The 26,178-nt window shown below is 38.8% G+C and overlaps 1 protein-coding gene across 2 annotated transcripts in view; it reads right to left on the reverse strand.

Moving 5' to 3' along the window:
• Window positions 1-26,178, reverse strand: part of adcyap1r1a (adenylate cyclase activating polypeptide 1a (pituitary) receptor type I) — a 58,409-nt gene that overhangs the window by 11,223 nt on the left and 21,008 nt on the right. For both annotated transcript variants that reach the window (XM_036556657.1, XM_036556655.1), the window contains exons 4-11: window positions 23,980-24,085; window positions 7,914-8,021; window positions 6,843-6,943; window positions 5,975-6,072; window positions 5,498-5,630; window positions 2,193-2,346; window positions 466-526; window positions 217-286 (exon numbers count right to left, since the gene is read on the reverse strand). In XM_036556657.1, the coding sequence (XP_036412550.1) occupies window positions 217-286; window positions 466-526; window positions 2,193-2,346; window positions 5,498-5,630; window positions 5,975-6,072; window positions 6,843-6,943; window positions 7,914-8,021; window positions 23,980-24,085 (831 nt within the window). The remainder of the gene's footprint in view (window positions 1-216; window positions 287-465; window positions 527-2,192; window positions 2,347-5,497; window positions 5,631-5,974; window positions 6,073-6,842; window positions 6,944-7,913; window positions 8,022-23,979; window positions 24,086-26,178) is intronic.

Genomic DNA, 26,178 nt, shown 5'->3' on the forward strand with positions numbered 1-26,178 from the left:
ACATCATACTTTGTGGCCTAAGTGAACACAAGAACCACACCAGCACATTTACAGTACTTATTAGCTAAAGTCACAACATATTTTAACTGCTCTTTGCTTTCTTGATTACTGTAATGACACTCGGGCAGTGGAAGATGACCGAGCAAGAATACACAAAGTTGAGAAACATTTCATGTCTCAGAATTTGATTTCAGCTGCTGAGGCTGTTCGGCTTACCATAATAGAAGCAACGACAGGTCCCTTGATCACCCACCAGAGGGCAGTGTTGTCATTCATATCCCAGCAGCTGCACCAAGAAAAGAAAATCAATGCAAATTGAGGCAGTGCTAGGCTGATCCTTGTCACTTAAACACGACCAGCGTCTTCCCAGAGGTCAAAACTGCTCACAACGATCCCTTAAATTCCCCTTAAAGGACCAAATTAACAGGCAGAAGGGACATTTCTGTCTGCCGCAACAAAACCTACCCAGAGTCATCAAAATGCAGCCGCAGAACCGCCCATATCGTCACACAAATGGTTGGGGTTCCTGTAACACAACAAAAAAAAACAGTCTTTTTGTTCTTGTAGGTACTGATTCACTGCGTCAGTACAGTAGCATTAATGCTGAAACGGCACTTCATCTCTACAAAGATGTTCCAAGGTCAGTGAAGGTGACAGTTCTTGATCAACCAAATGCGTCTATTTAAACATCTTTTAAACATCTAATAAACATCCATTCATCTGCTACGACCCTACATTTACATTTACATTTACATCATTTAGCAGACGCTCTTATCCATGAGCAATGTATTTAATAAAACAAGTATGCATACAGAGCAATCTTACTCATGTAAAAGTGCATTAGTTGTTTTTTTTACTTGTACAAACACCTGGAAAATCTGTAGAAAATGATTTAAAAAAATGTTTTTAGCAATGGCATCGGACTTTAGTCAGGGTTTACACTGGCCTCCTGTCAGTCATTTAATAAGACCCTCCTCTACACCACATAATTCTGCCCCATCTCTGTCTGCTTAGTTTAGATCACATGGCTGCGCAGGAAGGGTTAAGTACTGGGGGGTGCAATGTGCTGTGCTGCAAATTACCCTTCAAGTTAAGAAACATGCCAAAACAAAAATCAACATCAGAAAACTTTTCAAACATTTTCAATAACTGCATCGTGGCATACAAAGGGGATAAAGTTGGATGCAGAGAGGGTCTCAGAGTGTTTTCTCGATGATATGAGGTTGGTATAGTGTAGTGGGTAACACCTCTGCCTTCTACGCTGTGGACTGGGGTTTAATCCCCGCCTGGGCAAGCACCCTACACTATACCAATAAGAGTCCTTGGGCAAGACTCCTAACACTACCTTTGCCTACCTGTGTAAAAATGATCAAACTGTAAGTTGCTCTGGATAAGAGCGTCTGCCAAATGTCATAAATAAAAATAAAATACATGGTCAAAAATCAGATGTTTTAGAGGTTGGCATCACATTATGATTTAAAAACGTTGTCCTTCAATCTTATGTTGCAATGAATCGTGCTTAGTATGGCCAGGCACACAAACTAACTAGGTAAAAAGGTATATTCTGATTTCAGTTTGACTTTTAAATCTGCTGGCAGTTGGTCTGCATGCATGTTCACGCTGGTCCTAGTAAAATAGATCAGCATGTGGAATTGGAGCTTTCTGTGTGCTACCGTGTTTAATATCACTGTATAAAAGAAGCTCCATGCTGTCTTTCTTATTGCACTGTGCACTGCATGCAGAACGCAATTCACAGCGCTGTGGAAACGCTTGTTATTGATTTCATCAGATTTCATCACAATAAAAGGCGACTGAAGTGTAAAGTATATTTATAATGTCCCGTGTTTTCCTGTATGAAAAGGTAGTTTGTAGCACAAACGGAATAAAAACCTAAACATCATATTCTATATATATGTCTAAATAAATGCAACAACTGAAAAGTACTAAAAGTACTGACATTTTTTTTAAAGAAGAAGCTTCATTCTAGGCTGAGACAGCCCTTATAACTTCAACTTGAATGAGTGGACCTGCTGCACACTGAATAGGCAGATTTATGTAAATGCACTGGTTTTTGTAAAACAGTGAATGGCTTTTTCTGCAGCTTGTTTTGAATGTTTAACAGTCTCTACCTTCTACACTCAAACTCTTTTCCATGATATGGGCCCTTTATAGGCTAAACAGATGCAACCTACCCCAGCCAATGATGGTGTACCAGTAGAAGTATCTCCTCTCTGGGAAAAAGGTTTCCACCAGCAGAGTGAAGAGATACAGGCCTTCGATGAAGAGCCAGAAGTAATTAGACATGACACAGTAGTGGAAGAACACCATCACCGCTTTACATGCCACCTAGAAATAAGAATATACATGAGGAATACAGAACAATGGCAGCTAAAAGAATAATCAAATAATATGATAAACAACTTATGGTAACTAGGGATGGGATGGTTATTGTTTTTAACTATAACCACATACAATTACCATCTTTTTAACAAGTCACAGCGGGAGTAAATGAGATGAGTGGTTTGATGTGAAAGGGTTCATTTTTAGTAACTGGGTTAGGTTTACAGTAGACTTACAGTAGTGGTGATAGGTCATGAAGTCTACAGCGCCAATATGGCCATCTTCTTTACTATCCAGCCATTTTATTTACTATCCATTTTATTTAAATTACCAGCGAACCTACACTTGTATTCTTAGGTTTTATATGTAATATTGATCATGGTAAAAAACAATGTTTTTTGGGGGGCTATTTTACCTTACAATGTCCTGCATGAACCTGTCTGCCATGGGTTAAATAAATAAAGCCAAAATCTGATCTCAAAACTATCATTAAACAGGCATCAGGCAGCATATTCATAACTATTTTATGTATTAACTTTCTAGGAATTAGCTTTTAGAGGTATTAATTGCTTTGAATGTCTGGTTCCAATCACTACCACTGTGAATAATGTTTAATCTGCATATCTACCATTCTAATGAGTTTGTCTTAACCATTTAATTATGAAAACATTTTTAAAAATTCTTCTTTAAGTATAAGAAAGGCTATCAATACATCCTGATGAAATCACTATAATACCAACTAAAAGACTTAAGATTAAGCTTAGTTAATGTGTACACATTCCTAAAAATAACGGTATCAAAAGTAACACGTTTTTATTATTACTATTATTTTTTGGTTTCCTAAAGAACCTTTCAATATACTGCTCTTTTGTACATGAGCTGTGCGAGCATGAAGAACTCTTATAGGACCTGTAACGTAAAGGTTCTATACCAATTAAAGGTTTTTCCTAGAACTGCATGTCCAAGCCAAGAACCGTTCAGGAACCATTACTTTATAAGTACAGTGCGTCATTCATCCCCATTCACTGTAATAGCTGCAAGAGTGGCCTTTATCATGCTCATCAATTTCTCCCTGATTTAATTAGGCCAGGTGATGTCATCAGAATGGCCTCTGATTGGCTGCCACACCAAACTCAGAGCCCTCGGTCAGGTGTATTAGGAGCGCATGCGGAGCTGAGCAGGTATTGACATGGTAATGCAGCACTAATGGAATATTTCCATGGCCTGCTGAACTCCGCTGCTACAATGTTAATTACGGCTGTTTTTCAGACAGAGGCCAGGGCCAGCAGAGTGGGTTGCTGCTCTCTGTGAAGCGAAAGCCTGAACCCAGGCGATTTTAGTGAGCAGTACCTTATGCCTTTCTGATGCAAATGGAACTAAAAGCATTGTCTTGTTTGCATTCATTACTTAATTTACATAACATGAATTGTGTTTGGCTTCTAATGGAGCACACAGTTAATTTAAATAGGCTGGAGAATTCAAGACAGGGTGAAGTACTGACTAGTGCTATGCACTTTGGGTCCACAAGGGGGCTCTCTTTATGATGGAGTTCAGTTTTAGATGCTAATTAGGTGAAATAATGTCAAAAACAAGTATCCTGGATTTATTCAAAAGCTGTTTGCTGTCCTTTGTTTATATGTTATTTTTAAACACACTGGCCTTTATTTGTCAAAGCTATGCAGACTCAAGGGCCCAGAAAGGCACATAAACTACTATGCATTTGCTTTCTGAAACATCTGTAAGACATTGAAAGAAGCACTTCTAGTTACTTACAAATTACATGTTGACAGTATTCAAATTATCGCAATTATAATTAGGTATATGCTGTACAATCGAATTCACATTTGGTAGGCGTACATATAATATTGCACAAGACTTTAACAACCTAAAACACTGCTTGATTTGTAGTTAAATGCTCTAAATTACTGTCAATATAAATGATAATGTCAGTAATAATGACCAATATAGAAAATAATGATAATACTAATTATTGTGCACGTGGCAATCCTCATACTAAAGTGGATTTGCTTACTGTTTACATGCGTACTGACATAAACAAACACTGCGACTACATATTGTTTTATTTAAAGACTTTTGCTTTATATGACTGATACAGCAAGTAACTACTGCCCAAACAATACATGGCATAGCTGAAATAGCACAGAGCATTCTTAAAAAAGATGGTTCTTCAAGGGTTCTTTAGTAAAGATGATGATGCTATATAGAACCATGGCCACTCAAAGAACCATTAAATGGTTGTTTGCATGGTGGAATGCTTCTTCAGACAGATGGAGAATGCGTTGTATATGGTTCTGTACAGAACCTTATTGAAAATGGTTCTATATAGCACCAAAAAGGGTTCTTCTATTATCACAAGCTTGACATTGTAACAAATAAGAATGCTTTGGTACTATATAGAACCATTTTCAATAAGGTTCTATACAGAACCATATACAACACAATCTCCATCAATCTGAAGAACCATTTCACCATGCAAAAAAACCATTTAAGCATACAAATGATTCTGTGAGTGTTTGTGGTTCTATGATGTTGTATATGGTTCTATATAGAACCTTTCTGAATGGTTCTATATAGTACCAAAAAAAGGTTATTCTATTGTTATGATGTCAAAATTGCAACCCTTTTGGTGCTATCTAGAACCATTTTCAAACAATTAAAAATGACACTAGACTTTCATGAGGAGAGGCTGAGAAAGAGTTACAAAAACATTGACATACATAAAATCATTATTTATTGTATTATTGTTACTTTTTTAATTGTTTACTTTAATACTACAGACTAAAATGATAGATCTCCGAAGGTTCTTTAGTAAAGAAAATGGTTCCATATAGAATCATGAACATTCAAAGAACGCTTTGCATGATTGAAGCGTTCTTTGCATCGTGAAAGGGTTCTTCAGATTGATGGAGAATGTGTTATATATGACACTGTAACAAGAGAAGAACCCCTTTTGGTGCTATATAGAACCATTTTCTTTGAGTGTTCATGGCTCTATTTAAGTGTAGCACTTTTCCTGAGTAAATACATGCATACTGCTCATAAAAATTGCTTTTAAATTCTAATTTCCTCAGGCACCTATAACTTTTTCACAGTACTGTATATATAAGACAAGACTGATGCAAAGAAAAGGCCTCACCGTGTGGACAAAGCAGTGGTCACTGTCCTCCTCAGCATACAATACCCCATCCTTAATGAAGACAGAGATGGCTCGCAGGATGAACGACACAAACAAATTCATGTGGATGAAGTTCCTGGTGCAGTGCAGCTTCCTGTCAAAGCCATGGACAAGTTAAGTGTGCACTAATGAATGGGTTGGGTTGCTCTGAGAACAGTGCGTGTAAAGAAGATACAGGAGCGAACAGGAATAACAGTGACATAAAAAAGTCTCCACAGGGGTCAGAGCCCATTTCATTGCAAGTCCTGCTACAGCCAGCAGAATTAAATCAGAATCACTTGGAGGAGGGGAAAAAATAGGGCTCCCTCCAACTGGCAGGATGAAATTCAATTTCCAATGCAGGACAACCTGAGCTGAAATGGAATTGACCCCTAGACTGGTTTCCCCAATATCTGTTATATGCGGTGTGATTACTGGACATAGGGCTGTTAGACTGACCTGAACCTGCAAAGGATGACCATAGCAGTGGTGAGGGACACCAGGGAGGTGCTGTAGCCCACTGTATAAAGAGCCTTCACCGATGCATAGTACATATCCTGTAGAAAAAGGAAGGAGCACATGATAAACAAATATGCAAAGGAAATATATTTACATATTGTTTGACATATATGTAAACATAAATAATGGACATTTTATACATAGATATATACATTTAATCTATGCATATATTGGCATATATCTGAATATTAAACATGGCATATTTAAATATATTTTGAAAACATCACATAACTGCATATTTATGGCACATACATTTTTAATATGAGTAATTATATCTATGTATATTTTTCTTCCACATACGAACAGCAAGCAAAGAAGCTGTTTCTGTGTGTTTGTGCAAGGGGTCCGCTTATGACATTTACATGGGTTTCTGTTCAGTCATAATTCATTTTTATAAGGCCATTTTCCATCCTCCCTCTATCCATTAGAATTAAGTAGGCTGTGTTTGTTACTGTACCTTTAAAACTGATATATGTAAATAATCTCTGTTCTGATTGGCTGCCATGTATTGTGTCTCTTTCAAAAAGCAGTCCAGGCTGGAACACTGCTTCTAACTTTCAAGTTATACAAGCAGGGCTAAACTGCTGTATACTAAATGGAAAATATGTAAATGCGTTTTGTGACGTCAGATGCAGATTAATTTTTATATACAGACTGTTTGAACTGGGGAACGAAAAGTATATTTAAATGTTACATTAAAGTGATAAAGTGATTATATTAAAAAAATAAATAAATAAACATTTGTTTTTCCTTGATGTGGGCCCTTTAATGTGCAGCAGTAGAAAGTGTATTTTGAAAGAGCACATACGGGTTTGGTGCCATTCTCATCAGGCAGGCAGGCGTCCACGTAATGTGGGTAAGTTTCAGACCAGCCGTCTTCAGTACAGTTCCTGCTGATCTTGCCAAGGCCTGTGAAACCACCAGAATACAATCAATATCAGACTTACAGTGATACTGGGTGAAAAAATGTACAAGGTTTAGCCCTTAATTCAAACTTAGTCCATCACCCAAGACATGTTTGATGTTTAAAGTTTGCTTCTTTAGTTTTGTACTGGAGCTATGAGGCTAATGAAGCTAACACGTAATGATCCCAAGCAGTTCTGGCCTGAATAATTAGAAAACTCAAGGATTTGTTCCTTAAGTTGGTATTCGATTCTATATTTAGTACCTGGAAGCATGGTTGAACTACAGCTTGGCTATGACTGAGCTCAACTCATCTGTGTTGCTCTCGCTGCATTATGAAATGGAAATATTACTAGTTTTAGGTTTGATGTTGAGAATGGGTAATCGAGTACTCACTTGGAAATATCAACAAGTAATTGAGGCCAGTAAAATGTAAAATGTGAGCAAGGACAGCACTTTTGGTGCTTGGACCCCTAATTAATGGCAATATGTTGTAATAGATCAAGCCAGTGAAATGTAAAGCCCTACATATAAGCATAATCAAAACTGCGTGGCTAAATATTTGCACACTTGCTTCAGCCCATGTTGAGTTGTTAAGAAATCTCAGATTTTGCTGTTTCTGACACTGTATGACATACTGTTATAAATAACAATGGACAAAAGCATGAGCAGAATTCAGCCTTCAAGGTTGCTGCTACTACTGTAACACATTTTTATTTATTTTTATAGATGACAAACTTTAAATACTACATATTTATTGGCTGATTATCACTTTAAATACTGGACTAAGTAGTACTGAATGCAGAATTGTAAAATAAATGTAATACAAATAATTATATGAAGAAATAATAATAAGAAAAATGTGAACCCCAACAATACTTTTAGTGCTTGGACCCCTGATTAATGCCAATGTGTTGTGATAGATGAAGCTCGAATATAAACTGTACATACAAAAGCAGACATAAAAGTCACTCACCCTCCTCAGGACTCATAAACCCAAAGAGTTCAGGGCAGTTGACCACGACAATCTCGCCTACGCTGGCAGCCTGCCAACATGTCAGGTTATCCCACTCCCAAGCACAGCCTGTGGGACACAACACGAAGCACTTACACAGACACATCAGCCTCAATATACCAAAAGGCCACAGGCCACTCAACCCTTAATACTCTTCATGTGTCAACTACTTTTAAAACTGTCATAAGCAATTTTGTATGAAGACTCATCTTTGTGAGTTCTTTTTTTCTCTCTAAAGAGGCACCAAGAACAGCACCTACTTCTCCTCTCCTCCACAATGCACTTCAAAAAAAGACTTAAAGCTAAAATTTAAACAAAACTCGCTTTTAAGGGCTCATGTCATGGATAAACTAAATTTGCTTTTTGGAATTAAAAGAGTTCTATGTACTTTGAAAACACTGTAAACATTATAGCTGTATCATTCCATACGGTCCATTTATGATGTCACAACCATGAACACATTTCCATATGACCACCGATTCAGCCTACAGCAGTTCAGCCTCACTAATTAATGTTTCAGTGATGTAGTTCCTGCAAACAGTCTGTAGTTCTTAAAGCAGAAGATGTAGAGAATCGATTAAACATTGTGCTGTTCATGTATTTCGGGAAGCCAATGGTTCATTGCAGCCTTCCAAAGGATTCACACATCCGAATGGAGCGAATGAAGCTTGTTTTTCCCATGTCCTTGAAAATTTCAGTTGGAACTCAACAGTTTGTTCTCTACATTTCAGTCTGAACATGATTTAATTTCTCAATGGGACAGCCAATCAGAATAGAGCTCATTTACCTATACAGTTGTATGCACCCATGATGAAATTATGTTTTATGGATTTTCTAAGAGAAAATAAGTTAACGCAGCCTCTACAGAGAAAACACATCTGCACATTTTAATGCACAATTATTAATTTGCTGAATTTGACATATTAGGAAAAGATAAAACATAAAATGTGGCCTGTGCAAAAGTTATAGCACATTTTATAATTTATGTTTTTCACCTCAGTATGTTAAAGAAACTGTGCACTACAATTTTAAGGAAATGCCATATTTAAGTTTAATCCCTGCATAGGATGTGTTAACTTATTTTCACTTAGAACATCAACAAAACATGTTATTTGACTGGTGTTCAAACCTTTGCATATGACTGTAAACCAAAGCAACCTTACAACCTAATTATTATGAACAGACAAATTCTAAGGGACAAATACATACAATCACAAAACTGGACTTCAGGAAGAACAATGCAAAACAAGAAAAATGCAGAATATGAGCCCTTTAATTCAACTATTAAAAATATCCTGACAAAAGTTTTTTCACTGATTTTATCAGCTGTATCTATCTAGCCTTGGCTAATATCGTGGATATAGTGGATAATGCCGTTGTCTCACATGTGAAAGATGGGGGTTCGATTTCCCACTCAGGCAGAAATGACACCACATCCTTAGGCATGACTCTTAATGCTACATTCCTATATCACTATAAATCAAAAAAGCTATTTGCCGTATAAAAACTGCATGCTGTGATCAGAGGACAGCAAAGTGTACATGAGACATTATCAATATATGATATAAAACTGGTGATATTCATTTTCTTGCGACATCATTATAAAAACTCAATTGCAAACCATCCCTGATGTTAAAGTTAGGTAGATTAGCCAGTGAATTATGTGGACCTGCTTCAGGGTGTTGCATATCAGTGTAATTTTGCATTAAGCTATGTAAACTTTAAAGGGCCCATATCCTACAGTGTTGTTGTATTTTGTTTGTTTTGTCCATTTATGGCATCTGTGTGGTTTTATGTAGCAAAACCAGTCAAAATTCATTTTTACATGGCCATTTTTCAGCCTCTCTTAAAATTAAAACAGGCTGTTAACGTCACCGTGCCTTTAAGACTGATATATATAAATTAGCTCTGTTCTCATCATATGTTTGAAACAGTGTTTGCATACTGTATCAAAGTAAACAAAACAAGAAATGTTTGGTTTTCCATGATATGGGCCTTTTAACATTAGTAATATTTCCTGACAAATAAGTTACTACAAATTGTGATATTGGTTCTTTTAATAATCAATGTAAATAAATTTCAAATCTGTAAGACTTTACATGTTTGTTCTATCATTAGCTGTTGTTGCAATCCGCACAGCACACATAAAGCATTTTGATTGTTCCAGTCATGAAAACGGCAGTGACGTCACATGAATTCCTTTAAAGCTGAGACTCAAGCCACTCAGACCAACAGGGGGCGCTATGAGCCAACACTCCTCCCCCAGTCTCCATATGACTCATCCTGACCCTGGAGGTGAGGCTGATCAATACGTGATCATGGCGAAAATCCATCACATTCTCAACTGCATCGTCTCCTGATGGGGGAATTGAATTCCGCTCCTCTGCTTTCCTTTGGCACCTTACAGTGATTATCTTCGCTCCGGCGATGCCTCAGTGTACTGTCAGAAAGCTGATGACAGCTCCGTTTAGGCAGCTGCAGCTTCTCCTCCGCCTCCCCCTGCCTTTCTCTGGAGTCGGTGAGAATGCTGCGTGTTTTCGTGCATGCCGGACTAAAGCACTGTATCCTGGAGCTCTCCATCAGAATGAAATCGGGGTATTAGAGAGAGTTAGGAGCAAAACCATCAGAGCGCATAATCTCTGATTTAGAAGATTTTCAGTGATGCCCAGCGATTGTCATATTTTAAACCAAAAACAAAGACAGTCAGGTTGGAGTGAGGGGAGTGAGGCTCGAACACATACAGCGCAAGGCCTGGGCAGATGTACAGAACGGCCACTGAAAACTCAAATTACAAGCACACATTCTCTCAGAACTACCTCTCGGCTTCTTGTTGGTGTTGTTTCTGCAGTTAAGGCAGTCGACTCCAGATGTGTGATCTTTCCACATTTAGGCAGTGAAATAACACTGGCTCGTCTACAACAAAGCATGGAACCCAGCCAAAAAAAAGTCCTGGTAGAGTTCACAAGCACAGTAACTCTGGCCGTGTGCCTGATGGAGTCCAGTGATGAATCTGCCCCGTATGTGTACATAATCAGCCCAGAAATAAACAATACTACATTCACATTAACTCTCTCTCTCTCTCTCTCTCTCTCTCTCTCTCTCTCTCTCTCTCAGTCTCTCTGTTTTTTTCTATACATTTCTAAACTGTTTTTGTCTGTTTATCTCCCATCACTTTTTATCTATCTATCTATCTATCTATCTATCTATCTATCTATCCATCTATCCATCTATCTATCTATCTATCTATCTATCTATCTATCTATCATCCATCCATCCATCCATCTATCTCCCATCTTTTTTCCCTGTTTCTTTTTCTTTTGTTCCTTCTTTTTCAATCTTTCTCCCCTTTTCACACTCTCTCTTGCTTTCTGTCACTCTTTTTTTCTATTTCAATCTCTCTCTCTCTCTTTGCTATTTCACACCCTCTACATCTCTCTCACTATTTTCTCTATCTTTCTTTCTTTCTCTCACACTTTTTTCTATTTCAATCTATCTCTCTCTCTCTCCCTCTCTCTCTCTCTCTCTCTGTGCTATTTCACTTTCTACATCTCTCTTGTTCTTTTCTGTTTTGTCTTTTCTTTCTTTCTTTCTTTCTTTCTTTCTTTCCTTTTCACACTCTCTAACTCTTTCTTTCTCTCTCGCTCTTTTTTCTATTTCAGTCTTTCTCTCTCTCTTCTCTCTCTCTCTCTCTCTCTCTCTCTCTCTCTATCTCTCTCTGGTGGAGGAAGAGAGCAGTAGATTGTTTTTTTTCTGCCCGGTGGCACATGCTGCCCCCTCCTCTTCACTCTAATCTGTTTTTGCTCTGTCTGGCAGCCTGGACACAAAGCCAATTACCTCTTAAAGGGCAAATAAGAGTAGTCCAAACCAGCAGAGAGAAGATGGAATGGACAGAGACGAATCACGGACTGCACACACCCAAACTGTCTGACCATTACAGAGACAATTGAAGCTATTACAACAGAATAAAGCCTACATGCTTAAAGGGCCTACATCTTACATTTTCATTATCTTACTGGCATTTCATTTTTCCCCCGTGGTCAATTATTGATGTTTGTTTGGTTTTAGGTACCAAAAACCAAAGCCATAATTCATTTTTACATCACTATTTTCCAGCCTCTCTTTATTACTTAGAATTAAACAGGCTGTTTTTGTTATTGTGCCTTTAAGGCTGATATATGTAAGTGCACTCTGTCCTGTCTGGCTGCTCTGTATTGCATTAAAAAGTAGTCTGGGCTGCAACACTCTTTAAAACATTAGCTTAACTTTTAGTGACATCACAAAACAAATTTCATTCAAAATGGGCTATATTACAGCTTTGTTTGGCAGCAAGGATTGTATGGACTGAAGAGTGAACACTACATATGAAAATGTTTACATACCACATCAAACTGATTTCTTTCAAAAAAAAGCATGAAAAATTCATATTTCCATTATTATGCAACTGATACTAAAACAGTGAGATTGCAGGAGTAATATTAATACACACTACCATAGCTTACTTGAAGTATGTCAAATGGCAATTTAATTCAATTTCTTCATTCTTTCTATGATAGAAATACCTTGATTCATCCAAGCACTCGCAGAGATGCTAATGAGGAAAGTCTGTGATTGGTCAGGATGCTCACAGCACAAAATAAAGCATATCATTGCTGTCGGAACAAAACCGTCTATCTCCAAAATGGCAGCTTTACAGGAGAAGGAAAAAACATACGTTACTTTTAATGTAAGGCAATGGAACCAGAGTTCTTTCCAAGTCATTTTGGGTCATTTTTTTGGTCCGTTCATCATGAAATTTACATACAACGTAAAGGGCAGCAGACATTTTCAAATCATGTCAAAAACTGAAAAACGTAAAAAAAACGGAGAGACAAGGTTTTGTTCCGACAGCAGCGATATAAGGACCGTTTCAAGGCTCATTTGCATACTGCAGCCCTTTATATCAATAGCACTGCAGAAGCCAGTACTGCGAAAACGATTAACTAACAGTATGTAGGTGGCGGATTTCTGAGGATGTTTGCTCAGGGCCCAGTGTACCCAAAAGCACCTTAGTGTTAAGATCATCTTAACTGGTAGAGAGAGAGTTTTCAGTGTGCTGCTCGCTCTACCATTTAAGAAGCATCTCAGTGCTAAAATGCTTTTGGGAAACCCAGTCCAGATCAGCCCTGTGGGTCAGAGAACCACACTAGCAAAGAGTGATGTGTTTCTACAGATTACATTGATCCAGTGTAATTGGATTGGATCAGACGTCAACATGTAATAGAACTCATTTTTCGAATTTGGAATCCAGGAAGGTGTGCTGTCCCAGATTCTAAAGCCTGAAATGCTTCATTTATCTGCATTTGGAGGGATTTGAATTGCTGCCTTAATTCTGCATGCATGTGCCCCCACACACGCCCACAAGCACAACAAACACTGGGTAAATCTCTATATGAAAATACATCATCTGCCCCAGCGCTGTGCTAATATGGAGCATAAGTATGATACAGGATCGATGCACTATGGTCCGGAAGAGAGCACCCACTCATGAATCATGGGAGATAATGAATGGGGCTCAGGCCGCACGTCCTTTTCTTGTATTTTACTTTATTTTTTCCTGAAGTCCACTTTTAACATCTGTGTGGGTTTATGTACCAAAAACAGTCATAATGCAACAGTCATCACTTCCACCATCTCCAATCTTTCTTTTTGCTTTTAAAAATGCTACTGTCACCATTCCTTTGAGACTGATATATGTAAATGATCTCTGGTCTGATTGGTTGCCTTATTCAAAGGCAGGCCAGACTGAAATGATCCTGATGATGCACTTATAATAATAAAGATTGTTGTTTATATAGCATTTTTTAATTTAGTTACACTCAAAGTGTTTTAATGAAACCCTAGGATAGGAATGCATCTAGTTTCCCCTGAACTCCTGGTCCCACTTAAACTGGAGTAAAGCTACCAAATTTGTGTCTTCCTGACATCTATATATATATATATATATACACACACATATATATATATATATATATGTGTGTGTATATATATATATATATATGTCATACACAACCCCTCTCCCTATTCTGGAGAGCCTCTCAAAGCATTTAAAAGCACAGAAGCCCACCGGCTCTTCACGTCAGGGTGGGTAAAGGATCCCATGGTGTTGCATAAAAAGGAGAAAAAACTCTGTCATCATAGGAGGGTAAGACATCAGCTAATTAACACAGATGTGAATAATGCTAGCCTTTAGATAACTTTGGCTAATGTTAACAACCACGAGGTAAACAGTCGTCCCCCTAACGGAGCTGCAAATAGCCGGTATAACTTTACTTCCTGTTTCTGGGGATTTAAATGAAGTTTGAACGGAGAAACATAAACGTTAAACATAAGACTGAATGTCGTGGGTCAGAAATCTACGTCGTGTTTCGACAGATGTGATTTTGTATGTCTGCACTGCACAATTGTGGTTTCCCTGGTTAAAATACCTGATATTATTAGCTAATTAATCCCTACTTGAGCTGAACGAAGTGTGTACAGCAGAGATGAATGTTAAACTGTACAGTGCAGCAGCTCCAAGTCTGGAGTGAAAACACTGAATTAAAGCTCTGTGTAGTCTCTCGTCATTCTCAGCTTCTGTCGTGTCTTGCACGTCAATCCTTCACAAAGCACAGCAAATTGAAGGCATTGCGCCAGCGCAGTCAATCCCTGATTCGGACCTGAAAATGACAGCGACTATATACAGTATACACGAGAATACCATTGTTTTCAGATCGAGTACAAGTATGAGTACATTTTTTAGTACTCGCCAATACCATAATGAATTACTACTTAGCATAGTAGTTGTGAATATAAATGAGTGCAATGTAGCTTAAAATTAAATCATTAAAATGTAGCTGATTTTAAATGAAATGCATTAGCTAGCTTTGTTACATTAGTTACCTTGGATTGGCTAGCACTGCAGTGGAGAAGAGAAGGTTTTGTTGTGTGTCAAAAGAGCACTTCTGTACAGCTGTAAGTATGTTTCATAGTTTTGATCCTCATTTGTGTCCTTCGACAATAATCTTTGTTGCACTGTGACAGCAGGAATCACATCTGAGGCGAATCTATCTGAGTAGCTCACGTTTCGAGTTTTACGTCCTGTTTTGTTTGGCTAGTTGAGCTGTATTTGAATGTCCTCCAAAGCCACACAGACACTGTGTGATTTTAGAAATCCTGTTCTTTGGTGATTCACACTGTACATTTTTAAGGACTACGAAAATGTTCAGTCCATGCTACATAAGACGCAGCCTCTACAGACAGCTCTGTGTATGAACGATTGAAGTAAAGCTATTTTCTTCAAAACAACATGCTGCATGTCCGAGTACTGAGCAAACACACTGAGAAACTGAGCCATAGCAGCTTTGCTAACACTGTGCACTGAAATTAAAGCAGGTGGTGATGTACACGGTAGGACGATACCATGTCTTTACAGCCTATAATACAAAGACAAATTACACAGTGAATTCCTGGTGGGAACATATCAAGATGGAATGTTTAAAGTGTCCGGTGACTTTCTGCCCGACCTCCATGGTTCACTTCGCTTATGTTACATGACATCAGAAGCTGATACTGTGCAATTTTATGAAGTTGCGTATGAATAAATGAGCATGTTACTCATTACTCAACACCACTATCCGATGTAGTCGATGCAGCCCTATCAATACTATATTTTATTTATATAGCACTTTACTAAAGACTTCAACAGAGTGAGCAAAGAGAAAAAAGAGAGAAGTGAAAGAATGAGATAAAGAAGAGAAAGTGGAAAGATAAAAATGCGAAAAAAAGTAGAGAGAGAAAGACAGATAAAAGTCAGTGAAACAAAAGAAAGGAAAAAGATAATAAAACTGATATAATGAAAGAAAAGCAAAAGAAGTAGTGATAAAGTGAAATCAAAGAGTAAAATAAAAGACGATTAATGAATCTAAAATACTAGTTCACATGCGGTGAAATCACTAAAAAGTGAACAGCTTGCAAGAAAAAGGGCATTCTAGCTAATTAAAAGCTTTAATGTTTTTTTTTTCTGACTTCTAAATGTCTCAAAATAAAAGCCCTGATGGTGCAGACTCTATACAGTACGTCTCCTTTATTGATTTTCATTTCTTTATGTCCTTAAACTAGAACAGACTGCTGTTCCACAGACAGGAAATCTTTCAGCTCGAAATAAAACAGCCACATTAGCTAGCGAGAGAAAGAGAGGGAGAGGGAGAGAGAGGGAGGAGAGAGGCAGGGAGAGAGAGAGATGCTCCGTCTTTCATTAAAAGGATAAACAGGATGGACTCCCATAAGTCTCCATTATGAAACCCAGTATAGACCTACAGTAATAATAGACCACCGCCAGACCTCATTACTGTGCCGTATCGCACACTGCCATGAACGGCTGCTGTCCTTGTGTGGAGAGCTGACGGCAAGCCAGCGTCAATGCTGAGCAGCAGTTTGATTTTAAGGAATATCAACATTATGGAAATCCAGATTTTTTGCTTTTTTGATATAAAACGTTTTGATGTACTACGTAGTGACTTTGAGCACTGACGGCTGGAGGGAAGGCTGCGGAAATAAAATTTTGAATTAGCGCCGTAACCGTGGAAACTAAAGGTACTAAGAAGCTCTAGTTTGATGGTGGAAAGTAGGCTTTGCACACCTGTTCAAATATCTAGCAGAAAAATGGAAAAAATCAGATGAGTTAAGCAGCATCTCAAAAATGTGCACTGAACTTGTTGATGGAATGTTGTCGCTTAAAAACCCTACTGTTCTACTTCAAGACGTACTGTTCATTTCACAGTCTATACCAACTTATTATGGAAATTTATGCAAAAACATTTTTCTGTTATGTAACATTTTTGTTGTTAACATCATCTGTTTTCCATTCATTGTGGTTGTGATGTCACAAGGACATTTACAGATGACCAACTATTCAGCCTATAACAGTTTAGTCCCACCTATTCACAGTGAAGTGATGTGAAGTGTTGTTCCTGCGGACAGTATGTAGCAGAGTTATTGGGGCGGAAGATGATTAAAGTGAAAAAATGATGAAATGATGTGCTGTTCCTGACTGTCAGAAAGCGAATCGTGCTATCTCTAAATATGCTTCATCTAGTTCAGAATGCAGCAACCAGGGAGCTTACGAGGAGCATAATACTTTGGCTTTATTCAGTTGACACTACTTTCCTATTAAAGGGGAATTACACTATTTTTTTGGTCAAGAGTTCTGCATAATTAAATGACTAAGATGTACACAAAGCCATTCAGAGTGATTTGATGTGAAACGTTCTGTTCCAGCGAAACTTGTCAAGTCCCAGCGGTGATAGAATTCAGGCATTTGCAGAGTTTATTATTAAAAGCTTCCTCACTGCCTGATGTCTCAGACATGGTTTTACGAATTGTTGACCTAAAACACTTTAATAATCTGTTTGTACATGCAGGGTGTTATAAGGCAAAATAGTTGCCAAAGACAACATATTTTTTAGCTTTACCAATATTTTATAGGGTTGTGTATTGGCAAGAACATGGCGATACGATATGTATCACGATACAGGGGTTACAATTATATTGCGATATATTTTGATACTGTAAGCAAGTGATATAGCAAAACACCACCATATGCATGAAATCTGAGTAGAAGAAAAAGTTTACTTTTATACATTTTGTACATATTATACATATTTTATACATTTTATACATATTGTACATCTTAATAATACATCAATTAAAAAAAAAAAATGTTTTATGTCCTCACAGCTTGAGTGCAGTGATGTCCGTGGTGTGTTGTTGGGAGGGTCTAACGAGGCTTTACTGCATTCTCCATATTACAGAAGTCTGGTTCTGACAAACTGTACGGCCTTGTCGAAATTTCCTACCATAGCGCATCTTTATAGGTGGCTCCGTACATAAAACCATAGGTAAGACATTTAGATAACCAAAATCACACAAAGCTGAAGTCAACATCCTATTCGCCAGCTTCTGGTTCAAATTTTTTACTGTTCCACCTTAAATGGTGCAGCAGTTATTATTATACTTCCTTAGCTGCCAGAATGCAACTACTTTTTAAGATGTAATGGGAAACTTCAAACAAGAAGCTGACAAATAGAAAGCCAACTTTAGCCTCGTCTGAATCTCCTTATCAGAAAATGTTACCAACATTAAAAGAATAAGTAGGTAATTTGACAACCTAAATCACCTCATCAGGGGGTAAGGAGTAATATTAATCTGGACGATACGATAGACTGTACAACAGACTTGAAGTAGTTGCTATAGTAATTACATGGGCATGCTCACTCAATGGGTAGGGCAAATTGTAGGGCACCAATCTAAAGCTGTGTCCCAATTCAGGGGCTGCATTTGAAGGGCGGCACGACTAAGCTGTCCCATTTCGAAGTCTCCTTTGTATGCAGCCAAGAAATGTGTCCTTCTTTTCCATGGCAACGAAGGATCCAATGGGTGGATCCTTCGCTAGTCAACATAGGATTCGAGAACATGGCGGCGTCAGCAGAAGAGCAAACGGCAGCTGAGAAGTTTACTTTTAAAGGTAAGTGGGTTTATACTGAGTCGAATAGTGAGCGATACAAATGTTAAAAAAAGCCAATGTGGTCTGAAGCAAAACTTACGCTAACGTTTAATTTTCTTATAAGAAGCAAGAAGCAGACAGAGAGATTTATAAGACTGTGGGGGGATCTCCAGCTCTACGCTGCTTTTGAAGGACACGCCTTTGCAGACCGCAACCTTCGAAGGATGCAGCCCCTGAATTGGGACACGCCTTAAGTCTTTCAGATTCAGTCATCAGTGGTAGCATTACTAGTCAGCTATGTGTGCTAATGCTAACATTAGTGGTACACACTTACACTACTTGTTTACGTTGGAGTGGAAGAGTCTAATGGACAACACTGCCATCTAGTGGTCGGAGGTTTAAACACAACACGACATGAACCGTGGCCTGCCATGAATCCATGCAAATAAACTATAAATTCCAAATCGATACGATGTTTTGAAAATCAATACAGTATCACAAAACATATTATCACGACACTCAAATGTATCAATATTTTCATACAACACTATCATTTTATCATTATCACATTACATATGAAAACTTAGAAGACACGTGTACGTTCAACATTAGCACGGACAGGTAAACACTGTGACCCCTGGTTCCTATCACCACCACTGTAAAGAAATCAGCGTTGATAGATTTCTCTACAATGAACCACTTCACATCAAACCACTCTAAATGACATTGTTTACATCTCAACCACTGAGTTATGCTGAAATTTTAAAAATTCAGTGGATTTCCCCTCTAAGCAATGCACTGACTGCATGGCCTTGCTTTTGACATAAAGCTCATCACTCCTACACATCTTACTGATGCACTGAAGCATTAAAGTCCCTCCAGACTACGTCGCTCAGCTGAGGCAGGCTTACTCAAAACCCTTAGGATCACCTACAGTTCAGCTGGTGGAAGCTCATTATTATTATTATTATTATTAGGAATATCGTTCCAGACAATATTAGGAATGCACGTTCAATTTGTGTTTTTTAAATCCAGATTACATGCCTGTTGTGTTTCATTTGTGCCTACTGTCTGTTATCGTGCTGTTATTTTTCACTCACAATGTACAAATGTGCATTTGCCGTGAAAACGCTAAGCGGTAAGCAAAAGAAACTGTAGATAAATGACTTTATTCCACACTTCATACAGAGCGGTATGGTTGGCTATACATAACAAATGGATTATTGGAAAACCTTTGCTAGCTAACATAAGTTTAAGCCTTTTGGCGGTGCAGCTTCCAGAAAACTCCAGTGTTGTTTCCAGCAGTGTGAGCCTGGCCTTTAGAGAACACGCACTGACTAATTGGTAGGAGCTGAAGCTGTTTCACCCCTTTAAAATCTATTATCTTCTGCTCTAAACAGTCAGAATTAGCCAGAGTGGCCTTGAGGCTGCCAGAGCCATGAGTCAGAGTTCTCCTGCTCGCCCGCTCTCTCTCTCTCTCTCTCTCTCTATTCTTTCTCTATTTCTCTCCTTCCCTCTTTGCAGTTTCTCTCTCTGCTCTCTCTTTCTCTCTCTTCTTTTCACTTCTTTCCCCTGCTCTTTCTTTCTCTCTTCTCTTTCTTTATCATCTTTATCTTTTTCTCTTTTTCCTCCTCGTCGGTAATATTGTTTCTATTTGGTCTTCCTCATCTATGCTGTCCTTCTCCATCTTCGTTCTTTTTCTTAGTCTCTCCATCTCTCTCACTCCCTGTCCCTTCTCTCTCTGTTTCTCTCCTCCCTCTTTCTATCTCTCTCTTTCTCGTCTTTATCTCTCTCCACTCTCTCTCTCTTTCTCTTCTTACTTCTTCTTTCTCCTTTTTTCTGTCCTACTCTCTCCATTTACTCTCTCATTTCTCTCCCTCTCTTTATTCCTGTTTCTTTCTTTATTCCTTTTCAATTTCTTCTTTCTCTCCCTACACACCTCTCTCCACTCTCTCTTTTTCTCTTTTCCTTTAACTTCTTTCTCCTGCTTTCTTTGTATCTCCTCTTTGTTTCTTGTATTTATCTTTTTCTTTCTCCTCTCTAACACTGTTTGTCTTTTTGTCTTCCTCTTCTTTCTTTCTTTCTTTCTTTCTTTCTTTTTGTCTTTCTCACTCTCTCTCACCCTTTCAAATCCATTTATCTCTTCTCTCTGCTCTTTTTCTCCATGCTTTTCTTTCCTTCTCTCAATCTCTCTAACTCCCTGTCTCTTCTCTGTTTCTCTCTCACTCTTTCTCTCTCTATCTCCCTCACTCTCTCTATCTCTCTCTTTTTCATCTCTCTCTGCTCTTTTTCTTTCACGTTTCTCTCTTTCTTCTCTCTTTACTTCCTCTTACTCCTTTTCTCTCTCCCCTTTATTTCTATCCTTTCTCTACTTTCTCTGGTTTCTCTCTCTCTTCTTTTTCTCTCTGCACACCTCTCTCCACTCTTTTTCTTTCCCTTCTTTTCACTTCTTTCTCCTGCTTTCTTTTTCATCTTTATCTTTTTCTCTTTCTCCTCTCACTCTCCTAAAACTGTTTATCTTATTTGTCTTCCTCTTCTTTTTCTTTTTTTTCTTTCTTTATCACTCTTTTTCTCTCCCTCTTTCTCTCTCGGTCTATCTCTCTTTCTCTTACATGATTCTCTCTCTTCTCTCTTTCTCTTCTTACTACTTCTTACTCCTCTCTCTCTCTCTCTCTCTCTCTCTCTCTCTCTCTCTCTCTCTCTTTCTCTCTCTCTCTCTCTCTCTCTCTTTCTCTCTCTCTCTCTCTCTCTCTCTGTAAGTGGTAGTACTCAGGCTGGTTGAAATGAAACCACTTCTCCAGCACTGCCACTGTAATTGCTGCCAGGTGTCACAGCCCTTGCTTCCTGTTTACTGCCGACAAATACAAGACTCTGACAAGAACATGCAAGTGTGTGTGTGTGTGTGTGTGTATGTGTGTGTGTGTGTGTGTAGGGATGATTTGGATGACACATATCGACTGAGATGCACTCGATGAACTCGGGGGTGGCAGAGAGGGTAGCGCTAGTCAACAGAGATGCTAGATGTGCTAACACTTTGGTCACCGACGATATTTAAATGAGCTCTGTTTTGACTGGCTGCCTTGTGTCACGCGCCATTCAGAAAGCAGCCCAGGCTGAAACAATCCTTAAAACTTCAGCCTGAATAGGCCCATTTTAAAGCATTTTTATCCACCAAATTATCCGGTAAAGCTGGGCATAAACTACACAACCATGAAAATCCTAACAGCTACAGTCGGGTTCAGACAGAATGTTGCTGGACTACAGTCGGGTTCAGACAGAATGTTGTTGGTCTACAGTCGGGGTCAGACAGAATGTTGCTGGACTACAGTCGGGTTCAGACAGAATTTTGTTGGTCTACAGTCGGGTTCAGACAGAATGTTGTCAGACTACAGTCGGGTTCAGACAGAATGTTGCTGGACTACAGTCGGGTTCAGACAGAATTTTGTTGGGCTACAGTCGGATTCAGACAGAATGTTGTTGGTCTACAGTCGGATTCAGACAGAATGTTGTTGGTCTACAGTCGGATTCAGACAGAATGTTGTTGGACTACAGTCGGATTCAGACAGAATGTTGTTGGTCTACAGTCGGATTCAGACAGAATGTTGTTGGTCTACAGTCGGATTCAGACAGAATGTTGTTGGTCTACAGTCGGGTTCAGACAGAATGTTGTTGGACTACAGTCTGGTTCAGACAGAATTTTGTTGGGCTACAGTCGGGTTCAGACAGAATGTTGTTGGGCTACAGTCGGATTCAGACAGAATTTTGTTGGGCTACAGTCGGATTCAGACAGAATGTTGTTGGTCTACAGTCGGATTCAGACAGAATGTTGTTGGACTACAGTCGGATTCAGACAGAATTTTGTTGGGCTACAGTCGGATTCAGACAGAATGTTGTTGGACTACAGCCGGGGTCAGACAGAATTTTGTTGGACTACAGTCGGATTCAGACAGAATGTTGTTGGGCTACAGTCGGATTCAGACAGAATGTTGTTGGACTACAGTCGGATTCAGACAGAATGTTGTTGGGCTACAGTCGGATTCAGACAGAATTTTGTTGGGCTACAGTCGGATTCAGACAGAATTTTGTTGGGCTACAGTCGGATTCAGACAGAATGTTGTTGGACTACAGCCGGGGTCAGACAGAATTTTGTTGGACTACAGTCGGATTCAGACAGAATGTTGTTGGGCTACAGTCGGATTCAGACAGAATTTTGTTGGGCTACAGTCGGATTCAGACAGAATTTTGTTGGGCTACAGTCGGGTTCAGACAGAATTTTGTTGGACTACAGTCGGATTCAGACAGAATGTTGTTGGGCTACAGTCGGATTCAGACAGAATGTTGTTGGACTACAGTCGGATTCAGACAGAATGTTGTTGGGCTACAGTCGGATTCAGACAGAATTTTGTTGGCTACAGTCGGATTCAGACAGAATTTTGTTGGGCTACAGTCGGATTCAGACAGAATGTTGTTGGACTACAGCCGGGGTCAGACAGAATTTTGTGGACTACAGTCGGATTCAGACAGAATGTTGTTGGGCTACAGTCGGATTCAGACAGAATTTTGTTGGGCTACAGTCGGATTCAGACAGAATTTTGTTGGGCTACAGTCGGGTTCAGACAGAATGTTGTTGGGCTACAGTCGGATTCAGACAGAATTTTGTTGGACTACAGCCGGGGTCAGACAGAATTTTGTTGGACTACAGCCGGGGTCAGACAGAATTTTGTTGGACTACAGCCGGGGTCAGACAGAATGTTGTTGGACTACAGTCGGATTCAGACAGAATTTTGTCAGACTACAGTCAAATTTAGACAGAATTTTGATAGGCTACAGTCAGATTCAGATAGGTATTTATTGGACTACAGTCGGGTTCAGAGAGAATGTTGTTGGACTACAGTCTGGTTCAGACAGAATGTTGTTGGACTACAGTCGGGTTCAGACAGAATGTTGTTGGACTACAGTCAGGTTCAGACAGAATGTTGTTGGACTACAGTCAGGTTCAGACAGAATGTTGTTGGACTACAGTCGGGTTCAGACAGAATGTTGTTGGACTACAGTCAGGTTCAGACAGAATGTTGTTGGACTACAGTCGGGTTCAGACAGAATGTTGTTGCACTACAGTCGGATTCAGACAGAATTTTATTGGGCTACAGTCAGATTCAGACAGAATTTTGTTGGGCTATAGTCAGATTCAGACAGAATTTTGTTGGGCTACAGTCGGATTCAGACAGAATTTTGTCAGACTACAGTCAAATTTAGACAGCAATTTTGATAGGCTACAGTCAGATTCAGATAGGTATTTGTTGGGCTACAGTTGGATTCAGACAGATTTTTGTTGGACTACAGTCTGGTTCAGACAGAATTTTGTTGATGGGTTTGTTTTAAGAATATTGTTGATGGTTTTGTTTTAAGACTTCAGGCCTGATTAAAGCTCCTGGGATTGTCAGGCTGTAAGGGCAGTGGTCAACAAATTAGATCTGAGTAAACAACAAAAAACGCTCTTCTTCTCACCAAACTCCTGGTCCTGTGTGGGGTCGTGCAGTGCGATCCTCTCCATGCATCTCTCCTGCTCTCTCTTGATGACGCAGTTGGAACTCTCAGAACGTGTGGGCTGCATCTGGAACAGTGCACAGGACAATAAACAACAACATCACAGCATGAAATTGCATGGGGTTCATTATAAAAAAAATCTCTACATCTAGACCAAAGCTGAGGCAGCATGCTGTTCAGTGGTGCCTGCAGAGATATACAGTTCAAGTGATGGTTCAGTCGTGAATAAAATCAACAGAACTTCTTTAGCCCAAACATTTAGTGTCCAAACTTTGCGTTCATCTTGAAGCCTTAATGTTGCCAGTACTTTTGTCCATGTTTATAGATAACAGTACGTCATACAGTAATATAAATCACATGAGCATGTTTGTTTAAGATTACCTAACAATGCAGTTTAGGGCAGATTTAAACATGATGTTTGCACAACACTAATGGATTACTTCCTATCTACATTGGTCTCATAGTTCCAGTGCAAAAGTAAAGAGGTAAACTTTGGACACCAAACATATCTTGGCTGATGAACTACATCTGGAGTAAGGAAGCAATTGTAGAAATTCAATTATTGTCTGAACCATTGCTTTAACCCCTTAAATGGCCTGAATAACCTCAGAATAGCTCAGCCAGTTTGCATTGCAGTCCCTGTAGTTACTGAATTATAAGCCCTAGTATGTGATAAGCCTGGGATTTTAAGGCGTTAATGTCTTTTACAAGGGCGCAGTGGCAGCAGGTCCATCTCCTTCCAAAACAACACACTTGCAACATCAACATTTCTGGTATCTCCCCACCAGATTTGACCCATTAACTTCTAGTACCACATATGCTGTGGGTCTTGGCACAAAGCCTTCACCCACTGAGCCACAGCCAACAGTGACTCAGTAAAATGTACATAGAGATCAGGATCTCCGCAAAGTCTCAACAGCACCAACTCAATTCACACGTGTTTTGAAAGTTTTTCCCAGCTCTGTTGACAGTTCATAAGATTTCCAGTTGGTCCTGTCAAATGGAAGATGCGCAGTACTGTGCAAAAGTCAGAGCCCCCCCCCGCCCCTTCATGCATTTGATCTCCAGTCAAAGCAGCTATTAAGTTATTAAGTTATTCGTTTTCATCGTCAAAAAAGCAGAAAACATATGTTTAACAGAAAATTACACAGAAGCCTCAACAAATAAATGTAATATAACATTTTTTAGTACTTATTGTGTTCACACTTTGCCTTTTTTATGCTTCCATTCTTCTCAGGAGACTTGCTTTCAGTTTTTCAAAGAAATCTGCAGGGATATTTTTCCACACCTTCAGTCCAGTCTTAGAAGTTGGTTGCACTTTCTGCTTCTCACAATCCAATCACTATAAATTTAGTCTATAAAACCTTACTCCACATCTCAGATGTCCGCTGCCAGTTTCTTCTATCTCTCAAAGATGAAAGCTTTAAGTGCTGTTTTAACTAAAGGTGACAGTTTTGGTGGTCCACCAGTCCTCACATAGTTGTTAGAAATCCCATAATTTTTAGACTTCAGTTTTGGAAACTCCTAAAACTCTGTTTTATCACTTATTTTCCTTTGACTTTTACTATTATCCTTATGCAAGTGGATTATATTATATCTAATATCCTCAGAAATATCTCCCAAAACATGAATAACTTCTATTTTATGACTGTTTTGAGTAGAAATTATATCAGTAGCAGTGGTCTCTGACTTCTGCATTAATATGGCTGTCCTCAATGATTTATATTAGTATAGATTTCGATAACATAATATTTCCACAATAATGAGAATAGTGGAAGAATTTAAAAGTGCAAATTCAATATGTAACACTATGTACAAAACTATACCATTCACAATGGAATTCACAGCTTTGAACAGTGGAAAATTTACAATAAATTCTAGTTTAAATTGAACAGCATAGCATATTGTAAGTAATTAATGCAATGTAATACAATTATATTTTGTCTTGAACTGTAAAAGACTACCAGGCTGTTAAATACAGTATAACTGCTAAAGGAGACACAGACCGATGCTATATTCAGGATCAAAACAGAAGCCTGGGAATACATGCAAATACTTCATTAGTTGCAGCATTTCAGGACTATATTAAAAGTAAATCAGATTCTTATGCTAGAATCCAAACCACAATCTGCTCACAGTCTATGCTGATATTTTGTGTGG

Source organism: Colossoma macropomum, unplaced genomic scaffold, assembly GCF_904425465.1.
Source record: "Colossoma macropomum unplaced genomic scaffold, Colossoma_macropomum, whole genome shotgun sequence".
Classification (NCBI taxonomy): Eukaryota; Metazoa; Chordata; class Actinopteri; order Characiformes; family Serrasalmidae; genus Colossoma; species Colossoma macropomum.